Source organism: Panthera leo, chromosome B4, assembly GCF_018350215.1.
Source record: "Panthera leo isolate Ple1 chromosome B4, P.leo_Ple1_pat1.1, whole genome shotgun sequence".
Taxonomy (NCBI): domain Eukaryota; kingdom Metazoa; phylum Chordata; class Mammalia; order Carnivora; family Felidae; genus Panthera; species Panthera leo.
In genome coordinates, this window is record NC_056685.1 from 102,320,424 (window position 1) to 102,344,030 (window position 23,607).

General features: G+C 37.3%; 1 protein-coding gene across 1 annotated transcript in view; it reads right to left on the reverse strand.

The window, feature by feature from the left end:
• The window catches only part of PAWR (pro-apoptotic WT1 regulator), a 136,473-nt gene that overhangs the window by 46,466 nt on the left and 66,400 nt on the right, over positions 1-23,607 (reverse strand). The window contains 1 exon segment of the mRNA XM_042947240.1: positions 8,059-8,190. Coding sequence (XP_042803174.1) covers positions 8,059-8,190 — 132 coding nt within the window.

Here is a 23,607-nt window from a genome sequence, read left to right on the forward strand (position 1 = left end):
AAAACATTACAGACAGTGGGAACAAGTTTCTCGATGTTTGTTTCTCACAAAAGAGAGTTACAAATACTAGAATAAAACCCTATGAGATTAGAATTGAAAGTTATCAGTATAAATTCATTTCAGTATCTACCCAGATAGGTGTAGGTAGGTAGGCAGACAGAAGACAAAATAGATATGTACACATAGGTATGTATATATAGATATACACATATTTTGTAGGTCTATACTCAGAGAGGGACCAGGAATGGTGACACTTCAATAACATAAACATACCTACAGTGCATATCTTGGCTTCAAAATATTTTCCAGTAAAAGGAATCAGAGCTCCTTGGCTTCTTAAAGAAATAGCTGCTTCTAAGGTTGGTGTAGGAAAGTTAAAGATGAGCCTGTAATATCATATTATGCCAAGGAAGTATTCCAATTCCAAGAATGGAGAAGTGGCAAAGGATACAAAAGTTCAAATGAGCTCCCAGTGGCAAAATATGGGATAATTTGATCAAAATAAATGATGATGGTGTGACAGGCAGAATAACGACCCTCAAAAATGTCTAGGTCTTAAACCTGTAATCTTCAAACATATTAGGTTATATGGCAAAGGGAAATTAAGGCCGCTAATCAACAACCCTAAATAGGAAGATTATCCTAGATTATCTGATAGGCCCAACTATGTCTTAAACCCTGTAACTTTCAAACCTATTAGGTTATATGGCAAAGGGAAATTAAGGTTGCTAATCAACAACCCTAAATAGGAAGATTATCCTAGATTATCTGATAGCCCAACGTAATCACAAGGGTTATTAAAAGTGGAAGACAGCCCCCCTTCGGGTGAGCTCAAGCCCTGCTTTGGACGAACACGAGTCCCGCTTCGGGTGAGCCGTGCTTCTCTCTCTCTTTTTCTCTCCCTTTCTCTCTCTCTGTCTCTCCTGGGATTCTCTTTTTCTCTGCCCCTTGCTCACTTATGCCCCCCCCCAAAAAGAAAAGGGAGGGGGAGACAGAGGCAGAAGAAAGTCAGAGGAAGATACGACTAAGAAGAATGGTCAGAAAGAAGACATCCAGATGGCTAACACATGAAAAAATGCTCAACATCACTCATCATGAGGGAAATACAAATCAAAAACCACAATGAGATACCACCTAACACCTGTCAGAATGGCTAAAGTTAACAACTCAGGCAACAACATATGTTGGCGAGGATAAGGAGAAAGAGGAACCCTTTTGCACTGCTGGTGGGAATGCAAACTGGTACAGCCACTCTGGAAAAAAGTATGGAGGTTCCTCAAAGAATTAAAAATAGAACTACCCTATGACCCAGCAATTGCACTGCTAGGTTATTTATCCAAAGGATACAGGTGTGCTGTTTCAAAGGGGCACATGCACCCCAATGTATTTTATAGCAGCACCATCAACAATAGCCAAAGTATGGAAAGAGCCCAAACGTCCACTGACGGATGAATGGATAAAGAAGATGTGGTATATATATATATAATGGAGCATTGCTCGGCAATCAAAATGAAATCTTGCCATTTGCAACAACATGGATAGAACAAGAGAGTATTATGCTAATTAAAACTAAGTCAGTCAGAGAAAGACAAATATATGACTTCACTCGTATGTGGAATTTAAGATATAAAACAGATGAACATAAGGGAAGGGAAGCAAAAATAATATAAAAACAGGGAAGGGGCCAAACCATAAGAGACTCTTAAATACGGAGAACTGAGGGTTGCTGGAGGGGTTGTGGGTGGGAGGATGAGCTGAATGGGCAAGAGGGATTAAGGAGGGCACTTGGTGCTTTAGCACTAGGTGTTATATGTAGGGGATGAATCACTGGATTCTACTCCTGCAATCATTATTGCAATATTTGTTAACTAACTTGGATGTAAATTAAAAAAAAAAAAAAAAGATAAGCAAAAATAAAATAAACTACACTTACAATTTTGCAACCGAGAAAACTACTGTAATACCTTGCAGATTTTTTAACATACACATATATGTGTAATATATATGTAAACACATACATAGTATATATTCACATTTTTAAATAAAAATAGGATTATATTATATTTTTAAAAAGGAAGAAAGGTCAGAATGACAAAATGTAGGAAGTACTCAACCCACCGCTGTTGGCTTTGATGGAAGAAGGAAGAACATTGGAAAAGGCAAGGAAGTGGATTCCCTAGAGCCTCCAAAGAGAAATGCAGCTGTAATTTAAGCCCTTGAAGTCATTGATTTTAGTCCTTGATTTTGGCCAACGAGACCCACGTAGGGCTTGCAATTACAAAGCTGTAAGATGATAAATTTGTACTATTTTTAAGATAAGTTTGTAGTAATTTGTTACAACAGCACTAGAAAACTAGTACAGACAGTAACAGGGTATAACCCATCAGATAAAATAAGTAATAGTGAGTCAATACAGATATACAGATATAAATACAGAAAGGTGATAGAAAGTTTAAAGAATTAAGGTATCTATATGGTTCAAAGTATCCACAAAATACTTATTAAGAAGGGAAAGTGAAGCCTGAAAATCACATGACCAGAATGATCAGCAGTAGCAGTGGGACAAATTACAATTATGTGCCACCTGATAGGATACACAATAAGAATATAGCATCAATTCTGTGATATTCCTGACAAAGATCTATAACTTGAATCTAATTATGCATAAACATTAGGTAACCCAAACTGAAGGATATATCATAAAATAACTGACCTATAATCTTTTAAAGTGTTAAGATTAAGAAAGAGTCACTATGGAACTGTTTCAGAGTGAAGGAAACTAAAGAGGTAACAGCAACTAAATGCAACACATGATTCTGAGATCCTTCTGCTATACTTAGAACATCATTGAATAAGATCTAAATATCAGATGGCAAGAATGTGTCATTTTTAATTTTCTATTTTTATTTTTTAATGTTTACTTTTTGAGAGACAGAGAGAATGAGGGGCAGAGAGAGAAGGGGACAGAAAATCCAAAGCAGCCTCTGTGCTGACAGCAGAGTCCAATGTGGGGCTTCAATTCACGAACTATGAGATAATGACCTGAGCCGAAGTCTGACACTCAACTGACTGAGCCACCCAGGTGTCCCTGATTTCCTGTTTTTAAAAGCTGTCCTGTGGTTATGTAGGAGTCTCTGTAAAAAATACACAGGAAAGGGGAGAAAGGCTCTTTCCTTTCTGTCTGGTGGCAACCATCAGCTCAAAGGTAAGCCAAGATGGGTGTTTACAGGTACATCCAGGAGCTATGGAGGAAGAAGCAGTCCAATGTAACACGCTCTCTTCTCAGGGTACACTTCTGGTAGTACCACCAGCTCTCTGTACTCGACAGGGCCCTTGCCCAAACTGGCCCAAAAAAGCACACACACAAGGATACAAGGCCAAGCAAGGTTATATCATATATTGGATTTGTGTGCAATGTGGTGGCCACAAACACCAAGTGCCTAAGGGTGCAGCCTACAGAAAGCCTGCTCATCATGGCAGTAACCAGCTAAAGCTTTCCCAAAGCCTTCAGTCTCTTGCAGAGGAGTGAGCTGGACACCACTGTGGGGTCTGAGAGTCCTGAATTCTTACTAGGTTGGCAAGGATTCCACATACAAATTCTGTCAAGTTACCCTCATTGATCAATTCCATAAAGCTATCAGAAGAAATCCTGACACGCAGTGAATCACCAAACCAGTCTACAAGCACAGGGAGATGTGAGGGCTGACATCTGCAGGCTATGAGAATGTGGCCTTGGAAAGGGTAACAAGGTCCACCATGCTACTGGTGGTTCTCGCCATGCAGCAGGGAGAAAACGAATACTCTCCAGCTCCACTATTACTTGCTAACATAAGTGATGTTTGTAAAATTCTGAGCTGATACACAATTTAGGACAGTCATATCTGCTTAAAAGTGCCCTTTAATTTGTCTGCTAAAATTCATTGTCTGCAGAATGTTCCATGAATGCACTGTCAAATTATGAAAATTAAAATGCAATAATGTTTGAAGACTATAAGTGGTGCTGTATCTTGTATCTAATAAGATAAACGCTTCTGTCTTTGCTTTATCTTATTGGGAAGTTTATAGGTCAGTGTTTAACTGCTGTTTGGTATAACAGGTGTAAAATAAGTTCTGTAACAGTGGAATGTAGAAGCTAGCCATGTAGATTTGTTGATGCATGTAACGATACCAACAGCTTCATTGAGGTGATATAATGCTCTAGTGGTTTCCTCTCAAATGGCTGTTTTTAGGAGTTTGGTAAGAACAAGCTTTTTTAAATTAGATTTTGCTTAGAAATATGAAGAATATCCTAATCTTTTTATCATGATTATATGCAGAATAACAAAGTTAACCAAGGCCCACATTTTTAGGGTTAATCCGATATTCCATTTACTTAGTGGCTGCTTCTGAAAGAATAGTTGAAAAGAATGCTACCATTTTTAGAACTGAATAAAACTGCTGCAAGAGGGTTCTCTTACAAATGAAAATAAATCCTGCTTTACCCAAGCAAAATTGCCTTGGTCTCCACAGTACTGCTGAAGTTCACATAAAAGGCAAAGGCTCCTGTTCCATCCCACAATGAATTTCATACAAAGCACTCAGTAATGGTATTTATACTGGGGTATATTAAAACTGATGGAAACTGAACATTAGGTAAATGAGAAGAATTTACCTTAAGATTTATACGTTAGTAACCAATGCTAGGATTGGGAAACTGGTGGCTATCAGATAGTGTGGGGATAAAGAATTAAAGTTGGCGTTGATCAGCATTGAAAGAAAGAAAGAAAGAAAGAAAGAAAGAAAGAAAGAAAGAAAGAAAGAAAGAAAAAGAAAGAAAGAAGAAAATTGAGGGTAATAGGACATGAGATTAGCAACTTATTCTCAAACAATTTAGGGGCAAAAGTTTCTGTACAGTACTTATAACATTTTTTCTTTTTCTTTTTTTTTTTTTTATTTGAGAGAGAGAGAGCATTTGAGCAGGAGAGAAGGGCAGAGGGAGGAAAGGAGGGAGGGAAGGAGGAGGAGGGAGGGAGGGAGGGGGAGAGAAAGAGAATCTTAAGCAGGCTCCACACACAGCGTGGAGCCCAATGCAGGGCTTGATCCCAGGACCCTGGGATCATGACCTGAGCTGAAACCAAGAGTTGGACACTCAACCAACTGAGCCATCCAGCCACTCCCTTATAACTTTTCATTAAACTTGAGACTGTTTTAAAAGGAAAATCAATAAATAAATCAAATAAAAACAGAAGAAACATAAAACTCATAAATGCCCTCCCACAAAATGCCATTGATTATATAAACTGACAAACCTTTTCTCATAAATAATTTAATCAATATGTATCAGAAATTTTTTAAGTCCTTATAATCCTTTGTTTTTTGGCCCAATAAATTTATCTCTGGAAATCTGGACAAATAATTCAAAACACAAAAGTTTAACCTACACAGATTAAACTTCAGTATTATTTACAACAGTAAAAAAATATATATAACCACTGAGGATTTCCATTAATAAGAAATTTGTGTTAACTACTATATACACTAAAATAGAAAACTTTAGGGACACCTGGGTGGCTCAGTCATTAAGCATCTTACTTCAGCTCAGGTCATGATCTCACGGTTTGTGAGGAGTTGGAATCCCATATCAGGTGAGCTGGAGCCCGCTTTGGGTGATCCCTGCTTCTTTCTCTCTCTCTCTGCCCCTCGCTCACTTGTATGCTCTCTCTCTCTCCCCCTTCCCTCCCCTCCCTCTCTCTGCCTGCCCCTGGCTCACTTGTGCCCCCACCCCCCCCCTCTCTGAAAGAAAGAAAGAAAGCTGTATGCCACTGAAAATAATATATGAAGAGCTCTGAATAACATGAAAAAATGGCCATACTGCAAAGAACATTTTGGAAATAGCATCACAATTACAAATGCACACTCCTTTTCACCCAGAAATTCCACTGCTAGGATTTTATCCTACTGATTTACATACACATATATGCAAAGCAATATGTATTTTAAGTTTTTCACCACCACACTGGTTGTAATAGTAAAAGATTATAAATAACCTAAATAGCCATCAATAGAAATTAGAAAAATTATGGTACATCTATAACATAGAACATTCTGCATTTGCAAAAAGTAATAGGGAAGTTCTTTATGTAATACTGTGGAAGTCTCACCACAATATTAAGGGAAAAGAACAAAACAGTGGTATGTATATAGGGATATGTACATATACATATATGTACATACATACAGACATACATATAAAGATAAATTTGTTTACAGAGATATTGAGAGAAGTGCTGCTTATCAGCTCACACCATGTTATAACAGGGTAGGTACTTCTAGTACCTGGATACGGAGGTGCAGATAAACCTGCATCACTTCATCAGCGCTCCTGTCAGTATCTCTGACTCAAAGAGCAGTTTTGCATCTGTGTTTCCAAACTACTTGAAAATATTTTGCCTCTCTCTGCCAAAAAAAAAAAAAAAAAGGCTTTTTATCATAACCTTGCCAGTTAATAGGGAAGTTTATATTTCATTTTGTTCATCAGTAAAATGGGGGAGATGTTTGTATTGCTCAGAAACTCCTTTTAAAATGATACCATAGGGGCGCCTGGGTGGCTCAGTCGGTTAAGCGGCCGACTTCGGCTCAGGTCATGATCTCACAGTCTGGGAGTTCAAGCCCCGCGTCAGGCTCTGTGCTGACAGCTCAGAGCCTGGAGCCTGTTTCAGATTCTGTGTCTGACCCTCCCCTATTCATGCTCTGTCTCTCTCTGTCTCAAAAATAAATAAACGTTAAAAAATAAATAAGTAAAATAAAATGGTATCATAATTAAAAACTTTAAAAAAGTCAAAACTGGAGGTGCCTGACTGGCTCAGTCAGAAGAGCATGCAACTCTTGATCTCAGGGTCGTAAGTTCAAGCCCCACAGTTAGATGTAGAGACTACTTAAATAAATAAACTTAAAAAAAATTTTTTTTAATAAAAAGTCTAAATTAAACTCTGAAAAGATGACACAGTGGCCTAGGATCTCAAAATGTCAGCAAATCAATGTAATACTAGATTATATCAAGACCAATCCCAAATTACAATTTAAACAGAGTCATCTGCTTTATACTGAGGCATTCTGACACCATCAACTCCCAATTTTCTTTGCCACAAAAACCCAAAATAACAGCTAATTTGAAACTGAGTTTAAATGTATTTGTATAATCACATAGAAGTATAGATGTTTCTGGCAATTCACAATACTACATATGGTATTTTGTTACTATGTTTAAATATCTGACTTTGTATAAACTAGATACAACTCTTTATTTGCTACATAATTCTAATGAAATTATCAGCCTCTGGCAGAAGTGTCCACTCATACTTACTAATTCTAACTTTATTAAGAGCAAAAAGGTAATTATTTTTCCTGTTACTTTACAACAGATACTGTTTAAACTTGCTTAATGAGATAGCAAATATTCACTGATTGGGAACAAAGAACCACATAGTCAAAAAGTATTTGGATGCAAGGAAAATCAGTGGTTAAATCCATTGAAAGTACTTAAATGGAGCTGATGCAACCAAAAGGAGAAGGAAAAAATTATTAGAAGCTACTTAAAATTATTGTTAAAATAGCAACTGACATCCTGGTATTTTTAAATATTCATTTGTAAAATTAAAAAATTAAACAAGAAATTTTTAGGGACACCTGGCTGAGTCGGTAAACACCTAACCTGATCTCAGAGTTGTGAGTTCAGGCCTCATGTTGCACATAGAGCTTACTTTAAAAAAACAAACAAATTAATTAAAAAAGTAATTTACTTAAAAAATAAATTTTTAAGATAATGTTTAATTTTAATTGTTTTTTTAATGTTTACTTATCTTATAAAGAGAGAGAGACAGAGCACGAACGGGGAAGGGGCAGAGAGACACAGAATCCGAAGCAGGCTCCAGGCTCTATGCTGTCAGCACAGAGCCCAACACGGGCTAGAACCCACAAGCCATGAGATCATGACCTGAGCCAAAGTCAGATGCTTAACCAACTGAGCCACCCAGGTGCCCCAAGATAATTTTTTTTAATTAAATTTAAATAAATACTCACTTGTAGCAGATAAGAACTGCCTGGATCTAATAAGCTGGCAGCTTCATTCTGCATCGTGTTCTGTTGTGTAATTGCATCTTCTCGTTTCCGCTCTTTCTGCCCTGCTTCATCGTCTTCATATTCATCTAAGCACTGAAAAAAAGAATAGTTTCCATTTTATTTCCATATAATATTAACAGAATGTTGTGACAGTATGTGAAGACACATTTGACAACATTAAAGAAGTATCTGTGCATACAGCAATATGTACATTTAATTCCTGTAAACTAAATTATCTGCTTAAAATTCCAACCTCCACATTCAGACCCCTGATAACTCACCTTTTCTCTAGACTCCAAATAGCAGTTAACAGGGTTTGCCTAAAGGTAAGATTCATTTCTTCTCTTCTTACATTCATTCAACAAGTAAACAAATGATGTTTACCTCTTTTCAGAGAATAACAAAAGATATAACCAAGACATGGACTTTTTAGACCAGTGGGAAGATTGTGCGTGTGTGCATGTGTGCGTGTGTGTGACGCAGGAGACTAGTATGTTCTGCCATGATCCATGAAACTACAGGAAGCTAAATGTTAACTTGCAAGCAGGGTGAGACCTCAGACCCTTCATAGTTCTTGAGAGAGGTGAGGATTCAAAAGGCATATGCTCTGATCACAAGGAACATAAATAGCTTGAGAAGTATAGACTTTCCACTACATAACACAGAAAGAAGTTACACTGCCACAATTCCCCAGAATATAAGTAAAACATGATCAAAACTGATTTGGGGGGTAGCACATGGGTGGCTAAGTCGGTTGAGTGTCCGACTCTTGATTTCAGCTCAGGTCATGATCCCAGGGTCACAGGATTAAGCCCTGCATGAGGCTCTACGGTGAATATGGAGCCTGCTTAAGATTCTCTCTCTCTAGAGGAATCAAAATAGAGGAGAAATACAGGGATCCAAAGTTCCCTCATCCATCAAACACAGCACTATTGAGGACAGAAGACTTGGAATTCTAGGAATCTTGGCGAAAGAAGGACAGAAACATCCCCAGGGAATGTCCCCACAGGGACAACGTGACAGACCATAGGTGCGTTATTGCAAATTGGGAGATAAAATGGGCGGTGTAGGCATGGAGGGGAGGGATCCCCTTCTGTGGAAAGACAAAAGGACGAGAAAGAGAGGCTGTGGAAGTGTATTTGGACAAGAGAAAAACCACGGACCGGGGAGTAGAAAAAATGGAGAAATAATCAATTTATAACTTGATCCAGGGTTGTGGGGCTTCTACCAGACTGGGGCCGGCCACCCTGTACATACACCTGGCAGGGGACGGGAGGGTGGGCAGGAGCTAGCCCTGGGCTCAGTAGCTAAGTCAGAGGCACAGTCAGAGAGAAAAATCCTCTCCCTGAGTGCTGTGGGAAGAAGGTAGATAGCTCCAAGGACAAAAGACCCTGCAGGCACCAGCCAGTCAGAGGCCCTTTGTAGGCTGGCTGGGGGGAGTGGCACTACCCCATAACCAGGGCCTGCGGAGCAGGACCCTTTAAGACATTGGGGTTTGAATCCCAGCTGAGCACCTGGAAAGCACAGCAGACTGGAGCAGGACAGAAGAGCCTGCTCGCACGTGCACAACACTGTGAAAATGGCCTGAACAGTGTGGTCTGGGACACCTGGTCAGGGAAAGAAAGAATGGGGTGGTGCCATTTTTCTCCCCATCACCAACAAAGTGGGGCTTCAGGGAACAGGACTGCAGCCCCCAGTGGAGGCAGGACTGCCTACACCAAACCACGCCTCCCCATGCCTCATAGTTACATATGTACCGACGCAAGATTGACACTGACTGAACCAGAGGGCCCCACCTCTAGACCAGCGCAACCACTGGTTCCAAGGCACAATCAGATATCAGTCCAGCGGTTTTGCATTTTCTTATTTTAGATATGTAGATAGGTTTTTTTCCTTCCCTTTCTTCCTCTTAGTTCACCCCTTCCCTATTCTGAATATTCTGGTCGTTGGGTTTGTTTAAGTGGACATTTTTAATCTATTCTTTTTACCCCTCTTCTGTATCTCCTTCTTCTTCATTTTCCTCTCTCTCTGGATTAAGTTGTATACTTTCTCTAATTCCTGCCTAGTCAATTTTTTCCTCTCTTTTCTTTTTCCCCACCCCTATCATTTCTCTCTTTATATGGTATAAGGCTTCTTCCACCACCACCACCCCTTTTTAAATTTTTTCCAGGAAAAAATTCGTTGTTACTTCAACGAACAAATCAAATCACAGCTGGTGGCAGGTCCAAACCACTATCATGAGTAGGGAAATAAAGCAACCAGTCACAACAACAAAGAGCATGCAACACACTCCAAAAATCACCTCCTAAAGGGCCAGGCCCTGGATGGTTTATGACCCTTTTTTAATATAATAGTGTTTGCAGGTGCAGGACACACAATAAGCTATTAAAACACATAAGGCACAGAAAACTAGCCAAAATGATGAAACAGAATTCTCAAAAGAAATTCCAGGAAGAAATGACAGCTAAGTAATTGCTCAAAACAGATATAAACAATATATCTGATCAATAATTTAGAATAATAGTCATAAGATTAACAGCTAGGCTTTAAAAAGTAGAGACTCTATTGCTGCAGAGATCAAGGAACTAAGAGATAGTCACAATGAACTAAGAGATGTTGTAAATGAGGTACAAAATAAACTACATGCAATGACAGCAAGGATGGAGGAAGCAGAGGGGAGAATAAGTGAAAGAGAAGATAAAATTATGGAAAATGATGAAGCCCAGAAAAAGAGAGATAAAAAAAAATACTAGACCACGGGGAGAATTAGAGAGCTAAGTGATTCAATGAAACAATAATATCCGTATCATAAGAGTTCCAGAAGAAAAAGAGAGAGAGAAAGGTGCAGAAGGTTTACTTGAACAAATTATAGCTCAGAACTTCCATAATCTGGGGAAGGAAGCAGACATCCAAATCCAGGAGGCACAGAACACTCCCTTCAGATTCGACAAGATTAGGTCTTCACCATGGCTATGACAGTGAAACTGGCAAAATACAAAGATAAAGAGAATTATAAAAGCAGCTAGGGACAAATGGGCCTTAACATACAAGGGTAGACACATAAGGGTAGTTCCAGACCTGTCCAGTGAAAATTGGCAGGCCAGAAGACAGTGGCAGGAAATAGTGCTGAAGAGGAAAAATGTGCAGCCAAAAATCCTTTATCCAGCAAGGCTGTCATTCAGAACACAAGGAGAGAGAAGAGACTTTCCCAAACAAAAGCTGAAGGAGTTCATGACCACTAAACCAGCCCTGCAAGAGATCCTAAGGGGGACTCTATGAGTGGAATGCTACAAAGACTACAAAGGACCAGAGACATCACAAGCATGAAACCTACAGGTAACACAATGACACTAAATCCGTATCTTTCAATAACAACTCTGAATGTAAATGAGCTAAATCTTCCAATCAAAAGACACAGGGTGTCAGAATGGATAAAAAACAATATTCATCTATATGCTGTCTACAAGAACCTCATTTTAGACCTGAGGACACCTTCAGATTGAAAGTAGGGAGATGGAGAACCATCTATCATGCTACTGGAAGTCAAAGAAGGCTGGAGTAGCCATACTTATATCAGACAAACCAGATTTTAAACTAAAGGCTGTAACAAGAGATGAAGAAGGTCATTGTATCATAATTATGTGGTCTATCCATCAAGAAGAGCTAACCATGTTTATGCTCCCAACGTGGGGCTACCCAAGTATATAAATCAATTAACACAAACATAAGCAATCTTATTTATTGATAAAAATACAGTAATCGCAGGGGACTTTAGTACTCCACTTACAACAATGGACAGATCATCTAAACAGAAAATCAATAAAGACACAATGGCCTTAAATGATACACTGGACCAGAAGGACTTGACAGATATATTCACAACTTTTCATCCAAAAGCAGCAGAATACACATTCTTCACAAGTGCACCTAGACCATTCACCAAGATAGATCACATACTGGGTCACAAAACAGCCCTTAATAAATATGAAACAAATGAGATCATACCATGTGTATTTTCAGATCACAATGCTATGAACTTGAAAAAAATTGGAAAGAGAAAAAAATTGGAAAGCCTCCAAATGCATGCAGGTTAAAAAACATCCTACTAAAGAATGAATGGGTCAACCAGGCAATTAAAGAAGAAATTTAAAAATACATGAAGACAAATAAAAGTGAAAACATGACAGTTGAAACCCTTTGGGATGCAGCAAAGGCAGTCATAAGAGGAAAATACATTGCAAACCAGGCCTATCTCAAGAAACAAGAAAAATCCCAAACACAAAACCCAACCTCACACCTAAGGTAACTAGAAGCAAAACAGCAAACAAACCCAAAGCCAGCAGAAGAGAAATAATAAACATTATAGCAGAAATAAACAATATAGAATCAAAAACAACAACAACATGAGAACAGATCAATGAATCTAACAGCTGGTTTTTTGAAAAAATAAACAAAATTGATAAACCCCTAGCCAGACTTCTCACAATGTAGAAAAGAGAGAGAATCCAAATAGATAAAATCACGAAAGAGGAGATCTCAAACAACACCACAGAAATACACACAATTATTAGAGAATACTATAAAAAATTATATGCCAAAGAACTGTACAGCCTGGAAGAAATGGACAAATTCCTAGACGACCACACACTACCAACACTCAAAGGGGAAGAAATAGAAAATTTGACCAGACCCATAACCAGCAAATAAATTGAATGAGTTATCAAAAATCTCCCAACAAATAAAAGTCCTGGGCCACATGGCTTCCCAGGGGAATTCTACCAGACACATAAAGCAGAGTTAATACATATCCTTCTCAAGATATTCCAAAAATAGAAACAGAAGGAAAGGTTCCATACTCATTCCATGAAGCCAGTATTACCTTGATTTCCCAAACCAGACAGAGAACCCACTAAAAAGGAGAATTACAGGCCAATATCTCTGATGAATATGGGTGCAAAAATTCTCAACAAGATATTAACAAATCAAATTCAACAGCACGTAAAAAGAACTGTTGACCATGATCAATTGAAATTCATTCCTGGACTGCAGGGCTGGTTCAATATTCGCAAATCAAACAATGTCATACATCACATTGGTAGAAAAAAGGGTAAGAACCATATGATCCTGTCAATAGATGCTGAAAAAAAATCATTGGACAAAATACAGCACCCATTCTTAATAAAAACACTCAAGAAAGTCGGGATAGAAGGAATATACCTTAACATCAAAAAGGTCATATATAGAAAGTCAACAGCTAGTATCATCCTCAATGGGGAAAAACTGAGAGGATCCCCCCGAGATCAGGAACACAACAGGGATGTCCACTCTCACCACTGTTCTTTAACACAGGGTTAGAAGTTCTAGCCTCAACAATTAGACAACAGAATGAAATAAAGGCATCCAAACTGGCAGAGAAGAACTCAAACTTTCACGTTTTGCAGAAAACATGATACTCTACATGGAAAACCCAAAAGACGCCACCAAAAAGCTGCTAGAACTGACACATGAATTCAGCAAAGTCACAGATACAAAACCAGATTGATACAGAAATCAGCTGCATTTCTATACACCGATAATGAAGCAACAGAAAGAGAAATTAAGAAATCAATCCCATTTACAACTGCACCAAGAACCATAAAATACCTAGGAATATACCTAACCAAAGATGTAAAACATAAGTATGCTGAAAAATATAGAAAAATTATGAAAGAAATTGAAGACGACACAAAGAAATGGAAAAACATTCCACGCTCATGGATTGGAAGAACAAATATTGTTAAAATGCCAATAAAACCCAAATCAATCTACACATTCAAAGCAATCCCAATCAAAATTGCACCAGCATTCTTCTCAGAGCTAGAACAAACAATCCTAAAATTTGTATGGAACTACAAAAGACCCTGAAGAGCCAAAGTAATATTGAAAAAGAAAACCAAAGCTGGAGGCATCACAATCCCGGACTTCAAGCTGTATTACAAAGCTATAATCATCAAGACAATATGGTATTGGCACAAAAACAGATACAAAGACCAATGGAATGGAATAGAGAACCCAGAACTGGACTCACAAATACATAGCCAACTAATCTTTAACAAAGCAGGAAAGAATATCCACTGGAAAAAAGACAGTCTGTTTAGTAAATGGTGCTGGGAGAACTGAATCACAGCAACATGCAGAAGAATGAAACTGGACCACTTTCTTACAGCATACACAAAAAGAAACTCAAAATGGATGAAAGACCTAAATGTGACACAGGAAACCATCAAAACCCTACAGAAAACAGGCAACAATTTCTTTGACCTCAGCTGCAGCAGCTTCTTACTCAACACATCTCCAAAGGCAAGGGAAATAAAAGCAAAAACGAACTATTGGAAACTCATGAGATAAAAAGCTTCTACACTGCAAAGGAAACAATCAACAAAACTAAAAGGCAACTGACAGAACGGGAGAAGATATTTGCAAATGACATATCAGACAAAATCTATAAAGAACTTACCTAACTCAACACACGAAAAACAAATAATCCAGTCAAGAAATGGGCAGAAGACATAAATTGACAGTTTTCCAAAGACATCCAGATGGCCAACAGACATATGAAAAGATGCTCAACATCATTCATCATCAGGGAAACACAAATCAAAACCACACTGAGATACCACCTCACACCAGTCAGAGTGGCTAAAATTAACAACTCAGTAAACAACAGAAATGGTCAGGATGTGGAGAAATGGGAACCCTCTGGCGCTGTTGGTGGGAATGCAAAATGGTTTACCCAATCTGGAAAACAGTTTGAAGGTTCTTCAAAAGATTAAAAATAGAATTACCCTATGACCCAACAATAGTACTACTAAAAATTTATCCAAAGGATACAGGAGTGCTGATTCATAGGGGCACATGTACCCCAATGTTTACAGCAGTGCTTTCAACAATAGCCAAATTATGAAAAGAGCCCAAATGTCCATCAACTGATGAATGGATAAAGAAGATGTGGTTTAGGGGCACATGGGTGGCTCAGTCGGTTGGGTGTCTGTCTTCGGCTTAGGTCATGAACTCGCAGCCTGTGAGTTCTAGCCCTGCATCAGGCTCTGTGCTGATAGCTCAGAGCCTGGAACATGCTTCGGATTCTGTGTCTCCCTCTCTCTCAAAAATAAAGAAACACTTAAAAATAACTTAAAAAAAAAAGATGCGATTTATGTATACAATGGAATACTATTTGGCAATGAGAAAGAATGAAATCCTGCCATTTGCAACAACGTGGATAGAACTGGAGGTATTATGCTAAGTGAAATAAGTCAGTCAGAGAAAGACCTATCATGTTTTCACTCATATGTTGAACTTGAGAAATGTAACAGAAGACCATGGGGGAAGGGAAGGGGGGAGAAAACAGTTTCAAACAGAGAGGGAGGCAAACCCATAAGAGACTCTTAAAGATAGAGAGGAATGTTGATGGGGGAGGGGGGCGGGGAAAGAGGAAAATGGGTGATGGGCATTGAGGAGGGCACTTGTTGGGATGAGCACTGGATGCTATATGTAAGTGATGATTCATGGGAATCTACTCCTGAAGCCAAGAACAAGCACAGTGTATACACTGTATGGTACCTAACTTGACAATAAATTATATTTTTAAAAAAAAATCTCTCTCTCTCTAAAAGTGCCTGGGTGGCTCAGTCGCTTAAGTATCCAACTTCACTCAGGTCATTATCTCGCGGTTCATGAGTTGGAGCCCCATATCGGGATGTGTGCTGACAGCTCAGAGTCTGAAGCCTGCTTCACATTCTGTGTCTCCCTCTCTGCCCCTTCCCCACTCACACTCTTTCTCTCTCTCTAAAATAAATGTCAAAAAAATTTTTTTGAAGATTCTCTAACAAACAAATAAAAGAAACTTATTTTGGGAACAGAACCTGTATACAGCTGTTCAAAGTGGAAATTAACAGGGGTCAAAAGTGGAGTAGACAACAATGTAGGCAATTTGATCCTATGAAAAATAATGTATCCTAGCAGGACAACAGAAACAACAAAAGAAATCTTGTAAAGGGTACCAAGGTTGAAGAAATTAGTCCTGATTAGAAAAATAATCTCTCTTAGAACTCTCTAAAAAACTTTTTCGGACCAATAGATAGTGTCATGTTTAATGACAAAATATCCACAAAATTTAAAAGCAAAATCACACTTAAAACATTCATATTCATTCCACTATCAAGATAGCTGTTAACATCACTCTGGGAGTGCTATCTGATTAAACTAGGTAATAAACAATTTCAACTTTAGAAAGAAAGCAAAATCCCTTTACCTCAGATCATATAATTTCATTGAGATAATAACATAAAAATATTTTAGAATTATTAGAGCTTGTTACGATGGTTTTTATGTAAGTATGAAAAAACAGCTTCCCAAAGTAAAATCAATAGTCAGATTGTATAATTTTATAATAATAAGTATAAAAAACAATAACCTTTATGAAACAGAACTATAAAACTTTGCTGAGAAATATAAACTAAAACCTATTCTTAAATGGAGAAAAACCTAATATTGTGAAGATATCAATAATCTGTAAATCAATTTGTAAGTTGAATAAAAGTTCCAATCAATATCTTAAGGGAATTTATTTGGAAAGTAGAGTGGGTCATCTGGATAAATAAATACATAATGCATCCAGAAAACTTACTTTTCTGAAAAGAGTTATGACAGAACATTCACTCATTAACATTAAAATGTATAAATCCACAATAATAACTGTACAATCGAGGCCCTTAGGAAAAAAGAATACAGTAAAAGAATTCTTCGATACTGAGACAAGAGATCAATCATTTAATGCAGAGTGCGGGCTGACAAGCAAAAGAATAAGATCTGGGAAAAATAAAGAGTGGTCTTATCTCTAGCCTTCTACTCTAGGAAAGCAAACATCACTCATTCTCCAGTACCTGGACTGCAAAAATACCTTACCATAAGATCGAATGTTAGTCACACAAAGCTAGAACTCTTATATCCTAGAGTAGCATAGATAGAAAGCAAAAGTTGAAGCAAGTAGCCATGAACTCCCTGGGCACAGGGATAATATTTTATTTCTCCTTGTTTTCATTTGCTGAGATCCAGTCTCTCGATACTGACCACCTTCCCTCCTTCCACTACATCAATAAATGTAGACTCCCTTGCTAGCAAATTAAAAAGAAGAAGAAAAAAATTCAGCAAATGTTAAATGAATGAATGAGTTAACAAGATGAAACAAATTAGGGGGATGGGCAATGGTACCCCAACTTAAAACTGAACATTCTTTCTCATGGCAATGCTGTCACCTACTGACCCGGGAACCTACTCATCACACATACTATCTCTGTGGAGAGTGTATGCATCTTACATTCTAGGCAGCTTTTAGAAAAGTGATTACTTGATGAATCACAACTTCCCTCCAAGGTTCTTCTAGCAACCAATACAGTTCTTTTGGCAACAAGCATCCTAAAAATTCTTTAAGCTATCTTACATAACTGGGATAAATACACCTGGAGGAACACTTTGCTACAAATGGTGAGAAATAAGAATGAAAAGTAAAAAAGAACTGAGTTAATGGACCAAGGTGGGTTAAGACATTTTCTACTTCTATTTCTTGCAAACATTAGTATTTCTCAAAGTGCACAGCCAACTGATATCCTTAAGAGAGACAGAATTATGTTTTAAGATTTTTTATTTTTAAGTATTCTCTACATCCAACATGGGGCTCAAACTCACAACCCCAAGATCAAGACTCACATGCTCCATCAACTGAGCCAGCCAGGCATCCTGACAGTTATTTTTTTTTTTATCTGAAATGTTTTTTTTCTTCTTTTTTATTGTTTTCTTAAATATAAATCCAAGTTAGTTAACATATAGTATAATAATGACTTCAGGAATAGAATTTAGTGATTCACTGCTTACATATAACACCCAGTGCTCATCCCAACAAGTGTCCTCCTTAACGCCCCTCAACCATTTAGCTCTTCCTCACCCAACACCCCTCCAGCAACCCTCAGTTTGTTCTTTGTATTCAAGAGTGTCTTATGGTTTGTCTCCTTTGTTTTTACATTGTTTTTGCTTCCCTTCCTTACGTTCATCTGTTTTTAATCTACAGTTTTCACCTTACAGTTTTAATGTACAGATTTTTCACCTCTTTGGTTAGGTTTATTCCTAGGTATTTTATGGTTTTGAGTGCAATTGTAAAAGGGATCGAGTCCTTGATTTCTCTTTCTGTTGCTTCATAACTGGTGTATAGAAATGCAATGAATTTCTGTGCATTTATTTTATATCCTGTGACATTGCTGAATTCATGTATCAGTTCTAGCAGTCTTTTGGATCTTCCACATACAGCATCACTTCATTTGTGAAGAGTGAAAGTTTGACTTCCTCCTTGCAGATCTGGATGACTTTTATTTCTTTGTGTTGTCTGATTGCTGAGGCTAGGACTTCCAACACTATGTTGGGTAACAGTGGTGAGAGTCAACATCCTTGTTGTATTCCTGACCTTAGGGGAAAGCACTCAGTTTTTCCCCATTGAGGATATTAGTGGTAGGTCTTTCATGATCTTGAGGTATGATGTTTCTATATCTACTTTCTTGAGGGTTTTTATCAAGAAAGGATGCTGTATTTTTTCAAATGCTTTTTCAGCATCTATTGAGAGGATCATGTGGTTCTTATCCTTCTTTTATAATGTGATGCATCACATTGATTGATTTGTAGATACTGAACAAGCCCTGTATCCCAAGAATAAATCCCACTTGATCATGGTGAATAATTCTTTTAATGTATTGTTGAATCTGGTTGGCTAGTATCTTGTTGAGAATTTTGCATTCATGTTCATCAGGGAAACTGCTGTGTAGTTCTCCTTTTTAGTCGGGTCTTTGTCTGGTTTTGGAATCAAAGTAATGCTGGCCTCACAGAATGAGTTTGGAAGTTTTCTCTCCATTTCTATTTTTTGGAATGGCTTCAAAAGAACAGGAGTTAACTCTTCTTTAAATGTTTGGTAGAATTCCCCTGGAAAGCCATCTGGCCCTGGACTCTTGTTTGTTGGGAGATTTTTGATTACTGATCCAATTTCTTTATTGGTTATGCATCTGTTCAAATCTTCTATTTCTTCCTGTTTCAGTTTTAGTAGTTTATATGTTTCTAGAAATTTGTCCATTTCATTCAGATTGCCCAATTTGCTGGCATATAATTGCTCATAATATTCTCTTATTATTGTTAGCATTTCTGCAGTTTGGTTGTGCTCTCTCCTCTTTAATTCATGATTTTATTTATTTGGGCCCTTTTCCTTTTTCTTTTTGATCAGTCTCGCTAGGGGGTGTATCAATTTTGTTATTTTTTTCAAAGAACCAGCTCCTGGTCATTGATCTGTTCTACTGGTTTTTTGATTTTGCTATCACTGATTTCTGCTCTAATCTTTATTATTTCCCTTTTTCTGCTGGTTTGGACTTTATTTTCTGTTTTTTCCAGCTCTTTTAGGTATAAGGCTGGGTTGTGTATTTGAGACCTTTCTTCCTTCTTTAGGAAGGCCTGGATTGCTATTTTCTTCCCTCTTATGACTGCCTTTGCTGCATCTCAAATGCACGACAACAAGGATGGACAAAGCAGAGCAGCGAATCTGCGATATAGAAGACAAAATTTTGGATAATAATGAAGCAGAAAAAGAGGTAAACAAAGGCAATAAAATCACAATACAGGACTTAGAGAAATCAATGACTTATTAAAAAAGAATAACATCCAAATCATAGCAGTCCCAGAAGATGAAGAGAGAGAAGAAGGGCAGAAGGTTTATGTGAGCAAATTATAGTGGAAAACTTTCCTAATTTTGGGAAGGACACAGACATCAAAATCCAAGAAGCACAGAGAACTACCATTAGATTCAACAAAAACTGACCATCACCAAGCACATCATAATCAAATTCATAAAATACACAGACAAGGAAAGAATTATGAAAGCAGCAAAGGAAAAAAAAAGTCCCTAACCTATAAGGGAAGTCAGATCTGGTTTGCAGCAGACCTATCCACAGAAACTTGGCAGGCCAGAAAGGAGTGGAAGGATATATACAATGTGTTGAACTGGAAAAATATGCAGCCAAGAATTATTCATTCAGCAAGGCTGTCATTCAAAATAGAAGGAGAAAGAGGTTCCCAAACAAAAACTAAAGGAGTTCGTGACCATTAAACCAGCCCCACAAGTTCTAAGAGGGACCCTTTGAGTGGAGGAAACACAAAACAAAACAAAAAAGACCAAAAGAAACAAAGACTAGAAAGGACCAGAGAATATCACCAGAAACACCAACTTTACAGGCAACACAATGCCACTAAGTTTATATCTTTCAGTACTCACTCTAAATGTCAATGGATTAAATGCTCCAATCAAAAGACATAGGGTATCAGAATGTATAATAAAACAGGATCCATCTATATGCTTGTTACTAGAGACCCATTTTAGACCTAAAGACACCTGCAGATTGAAAGTAAGGGGAGGAAGAACTGTCTACCATGCTAGTGGTTGCCAAAAGAAAGCTGTAGTAGCCATACTGCTATCAGACAAACTAAATTTTAAAATAAAGACTGTAACAAGAGATAAAGAAGGGCATTACATCATAATTAAGGGGTTTATCCACCAAGATCTAACAACTGTAAATATTTATGCCCCCAATGTGAAAGCACCCAAATATATAAATCAATTAATCACAAACATAAAAGAAACTCATTGATAATAATACCATAATAGTAGGGGACCTTCAACATCCCACTTACAACAATGGACAGATCATGTAAGCAGAAAACCAACAAGGAAACAATGGCTTTGAATGACACACTGGACCGGATGAACTTAATAGGTATGTTCAGAACATTTCATCCTAATGTAGCAGAATACACATGTAACATTCATTATCTAGAATAGATCGCAGACTGCGACACAAATCAGACCTCAACAAGATCAAGATCATACCCTGCATATTTTCAGACCACAACACTATGAAACTCGAAATTAACCACAAGAAAAAATTCAGGAAGACCATGAATATTTGGAGATTAAAGAACATCCTAAAAGAACGGGTTAACCAATAAATTAAGGAGGAAATTAAAATGTACATGGAAGACAATGAATATGAAAAGACAACAGCCCAACAGTTACATAAAAAATTTTTTTTAAGTTTACTTATTTTTGAGAGAGAGAGAGAGAGAGAGAGAGAGAGAGGAAGAGAGAAAGAACAAGCAGAGGAGGGACAGAGAAAGGGAGAAAGAGAATCTCAAAGAGGCTCTGCACTGTCAGTGCAGAACCCATGCAGGGCTCAAGCTCACAAATTGCGAGATCAGGACATGAGCCGAAATCAACAGTCAGACACTTAACCAAATAGGCTGCCCAGGCACCCCTCCCCCCCCAACAGTAATTTTTAAATAAGTACTAGCAAAAGAGAACCAAAAAGAACCGTAAACATTTTTTAAAGTTTCTTTCTACTAAGTATAAGCTTTTTATCTGAGAGAAAAAGAGAAGAAGAAAAAGACACTGATTTTATATTTATACCAATACTATGGAACTGAATTCCTTATCTCTCTTCCCAGCTCTCATTTCTAGATGAATGTAATCATGTAAACATTACTCTCTCCTTTTACACAGATTACAGAAGAGAAATGCATTAGAACTAGGTTAACAATTATTTTAAATTGAAACCAAAAAAGTCAAATTTTATGAAATGACAGTTTGAAACACAAATAATAAGCATCACTGATTGTCACCAAGTTCTTTGCTTTTCCAAAAGCTGCATTTTATAGCACTAATATTTCAGCAAGTAAAACCCCTGAACAAAACAAAGATATGATTTTCATTCCTAACAACACATTACTAACTTTAAAATTCTATATATGTCCTAAAAAATTATTCAGATTATTGCTACAAATCTGACAAAAGTAACCAAGTAAAAAGGAAATCAGGATTTTTTTTATTGTTTATATTTTAGAGAGAAAGAAAGAGAGTACGTGCAAGTGTGCACATGGGTGAGGGGCAGAAAGAGAGGGAGACAGAGAATCCTAAGCAGACTCTGTACTTTAATCAGAATGATTAAAATTAAAGACTGATAATATCAAGCATTACTGAGGATTTCAAACATCCTAGGAATAGGAATAGGAATATTTCCTATATCACTGGTAAAAATTAAACACAGAAAACAGTTTGACAATTTCTTATAAACTTAAACATACATTTACCATATGACCCAGCAATTCTAGTTATTTACCAAGAGGAATAAAAACATGTTCGCTCAAAACGTGCACAAAAACTTGTATGAAAAAAAATCAACTTTTTTCATAATAGCCAAAAATTACAAATAGTTCAAAAGTCTACCAACTAGTAAACAGATAAAGAGTAGTATAGCCATATAGCAGAAAACTAACTCAGTAACAAAATGAATGAAATCTCAAAAGCATGACGCTAAGTGAAAGATACCAGAAAATGAAGACTATATACTGTATGATTCCATCTATATAAAATTCCAGAGAAAGCAAAATCATAATGACAGAAAACAGATCAGTGGATGCCAGGAGCTGGGTGTAACAAGAAGGAGCTGATGAGAAAGGGGCAGAAGGAGTGATGGAAATGTTCTATATGATTCTCATGATGGTTTACTCAGATTTGTACATTTGTCAAAATTCATCAAATTGTATTCTTAAAACAGTAGCATATTATTATATATAAATGACAAATAAATATAACATTAAAAACATAGTGAAGATATTGAACAAATGAAATGAGTTTAAAAAACAAAGACTGAACCTTTTATCTGATTAAGCTTCTAGATCCAACTACTAATTACAGAAAATAGAGGGGGGACATAAACTCTCATCAGATAACCACCATGGAGATGCAATCATGAAATCCAAACTATAGGAAACTCTAAGCAGGAGTCATAAAACTGTGAAAAAAATAAGGCAATATTTTAGTCTTCTAGGGCTACATAAGATCTGTTACTTTTATTTTTTTTTAACAATCCTTTAAAAACACAAAACCATTCTTAGCTCTCCATCATACAGAAACAAGCCTCTACTGAGCTCTGCTATAAAAACCAAACAGCCAGTCTCTACAACTAATAAACTGCCAGGAGAAGGGAAAAGAGAAAACAAAGGAGAAGAGACCAATAAATTTGAAACTCAAAGGACATATGAACTAATACCAATATACCGACCTACTCTATGTCCTTATTAAAGGAAACTTTTTAAAATTATCATTTAAGAGACTGTTTGAACAATGCACATATGGTAAAAGTAAGTCTGAGGAGTTTCATGAGATTAAGGATCTATTTTCAACCTTCTTAGGTGCAGTGATATTTTTTGTTTAAAAAAAAAAAAAAAAAAAGATTCCAGGGGACCTGGGTGGCTCAGTGGGTTAAGTGTCTGACTCTTGGTTTCAGCTCAGGTCCTGATCTATCTCACAGTTCAAGGCCCCTCATCCCCCATCAGGCTCTGCACTGACAACATGAAGCCTGCTTGGGATTCTCTCTCTCTCTGCTCCTTCCT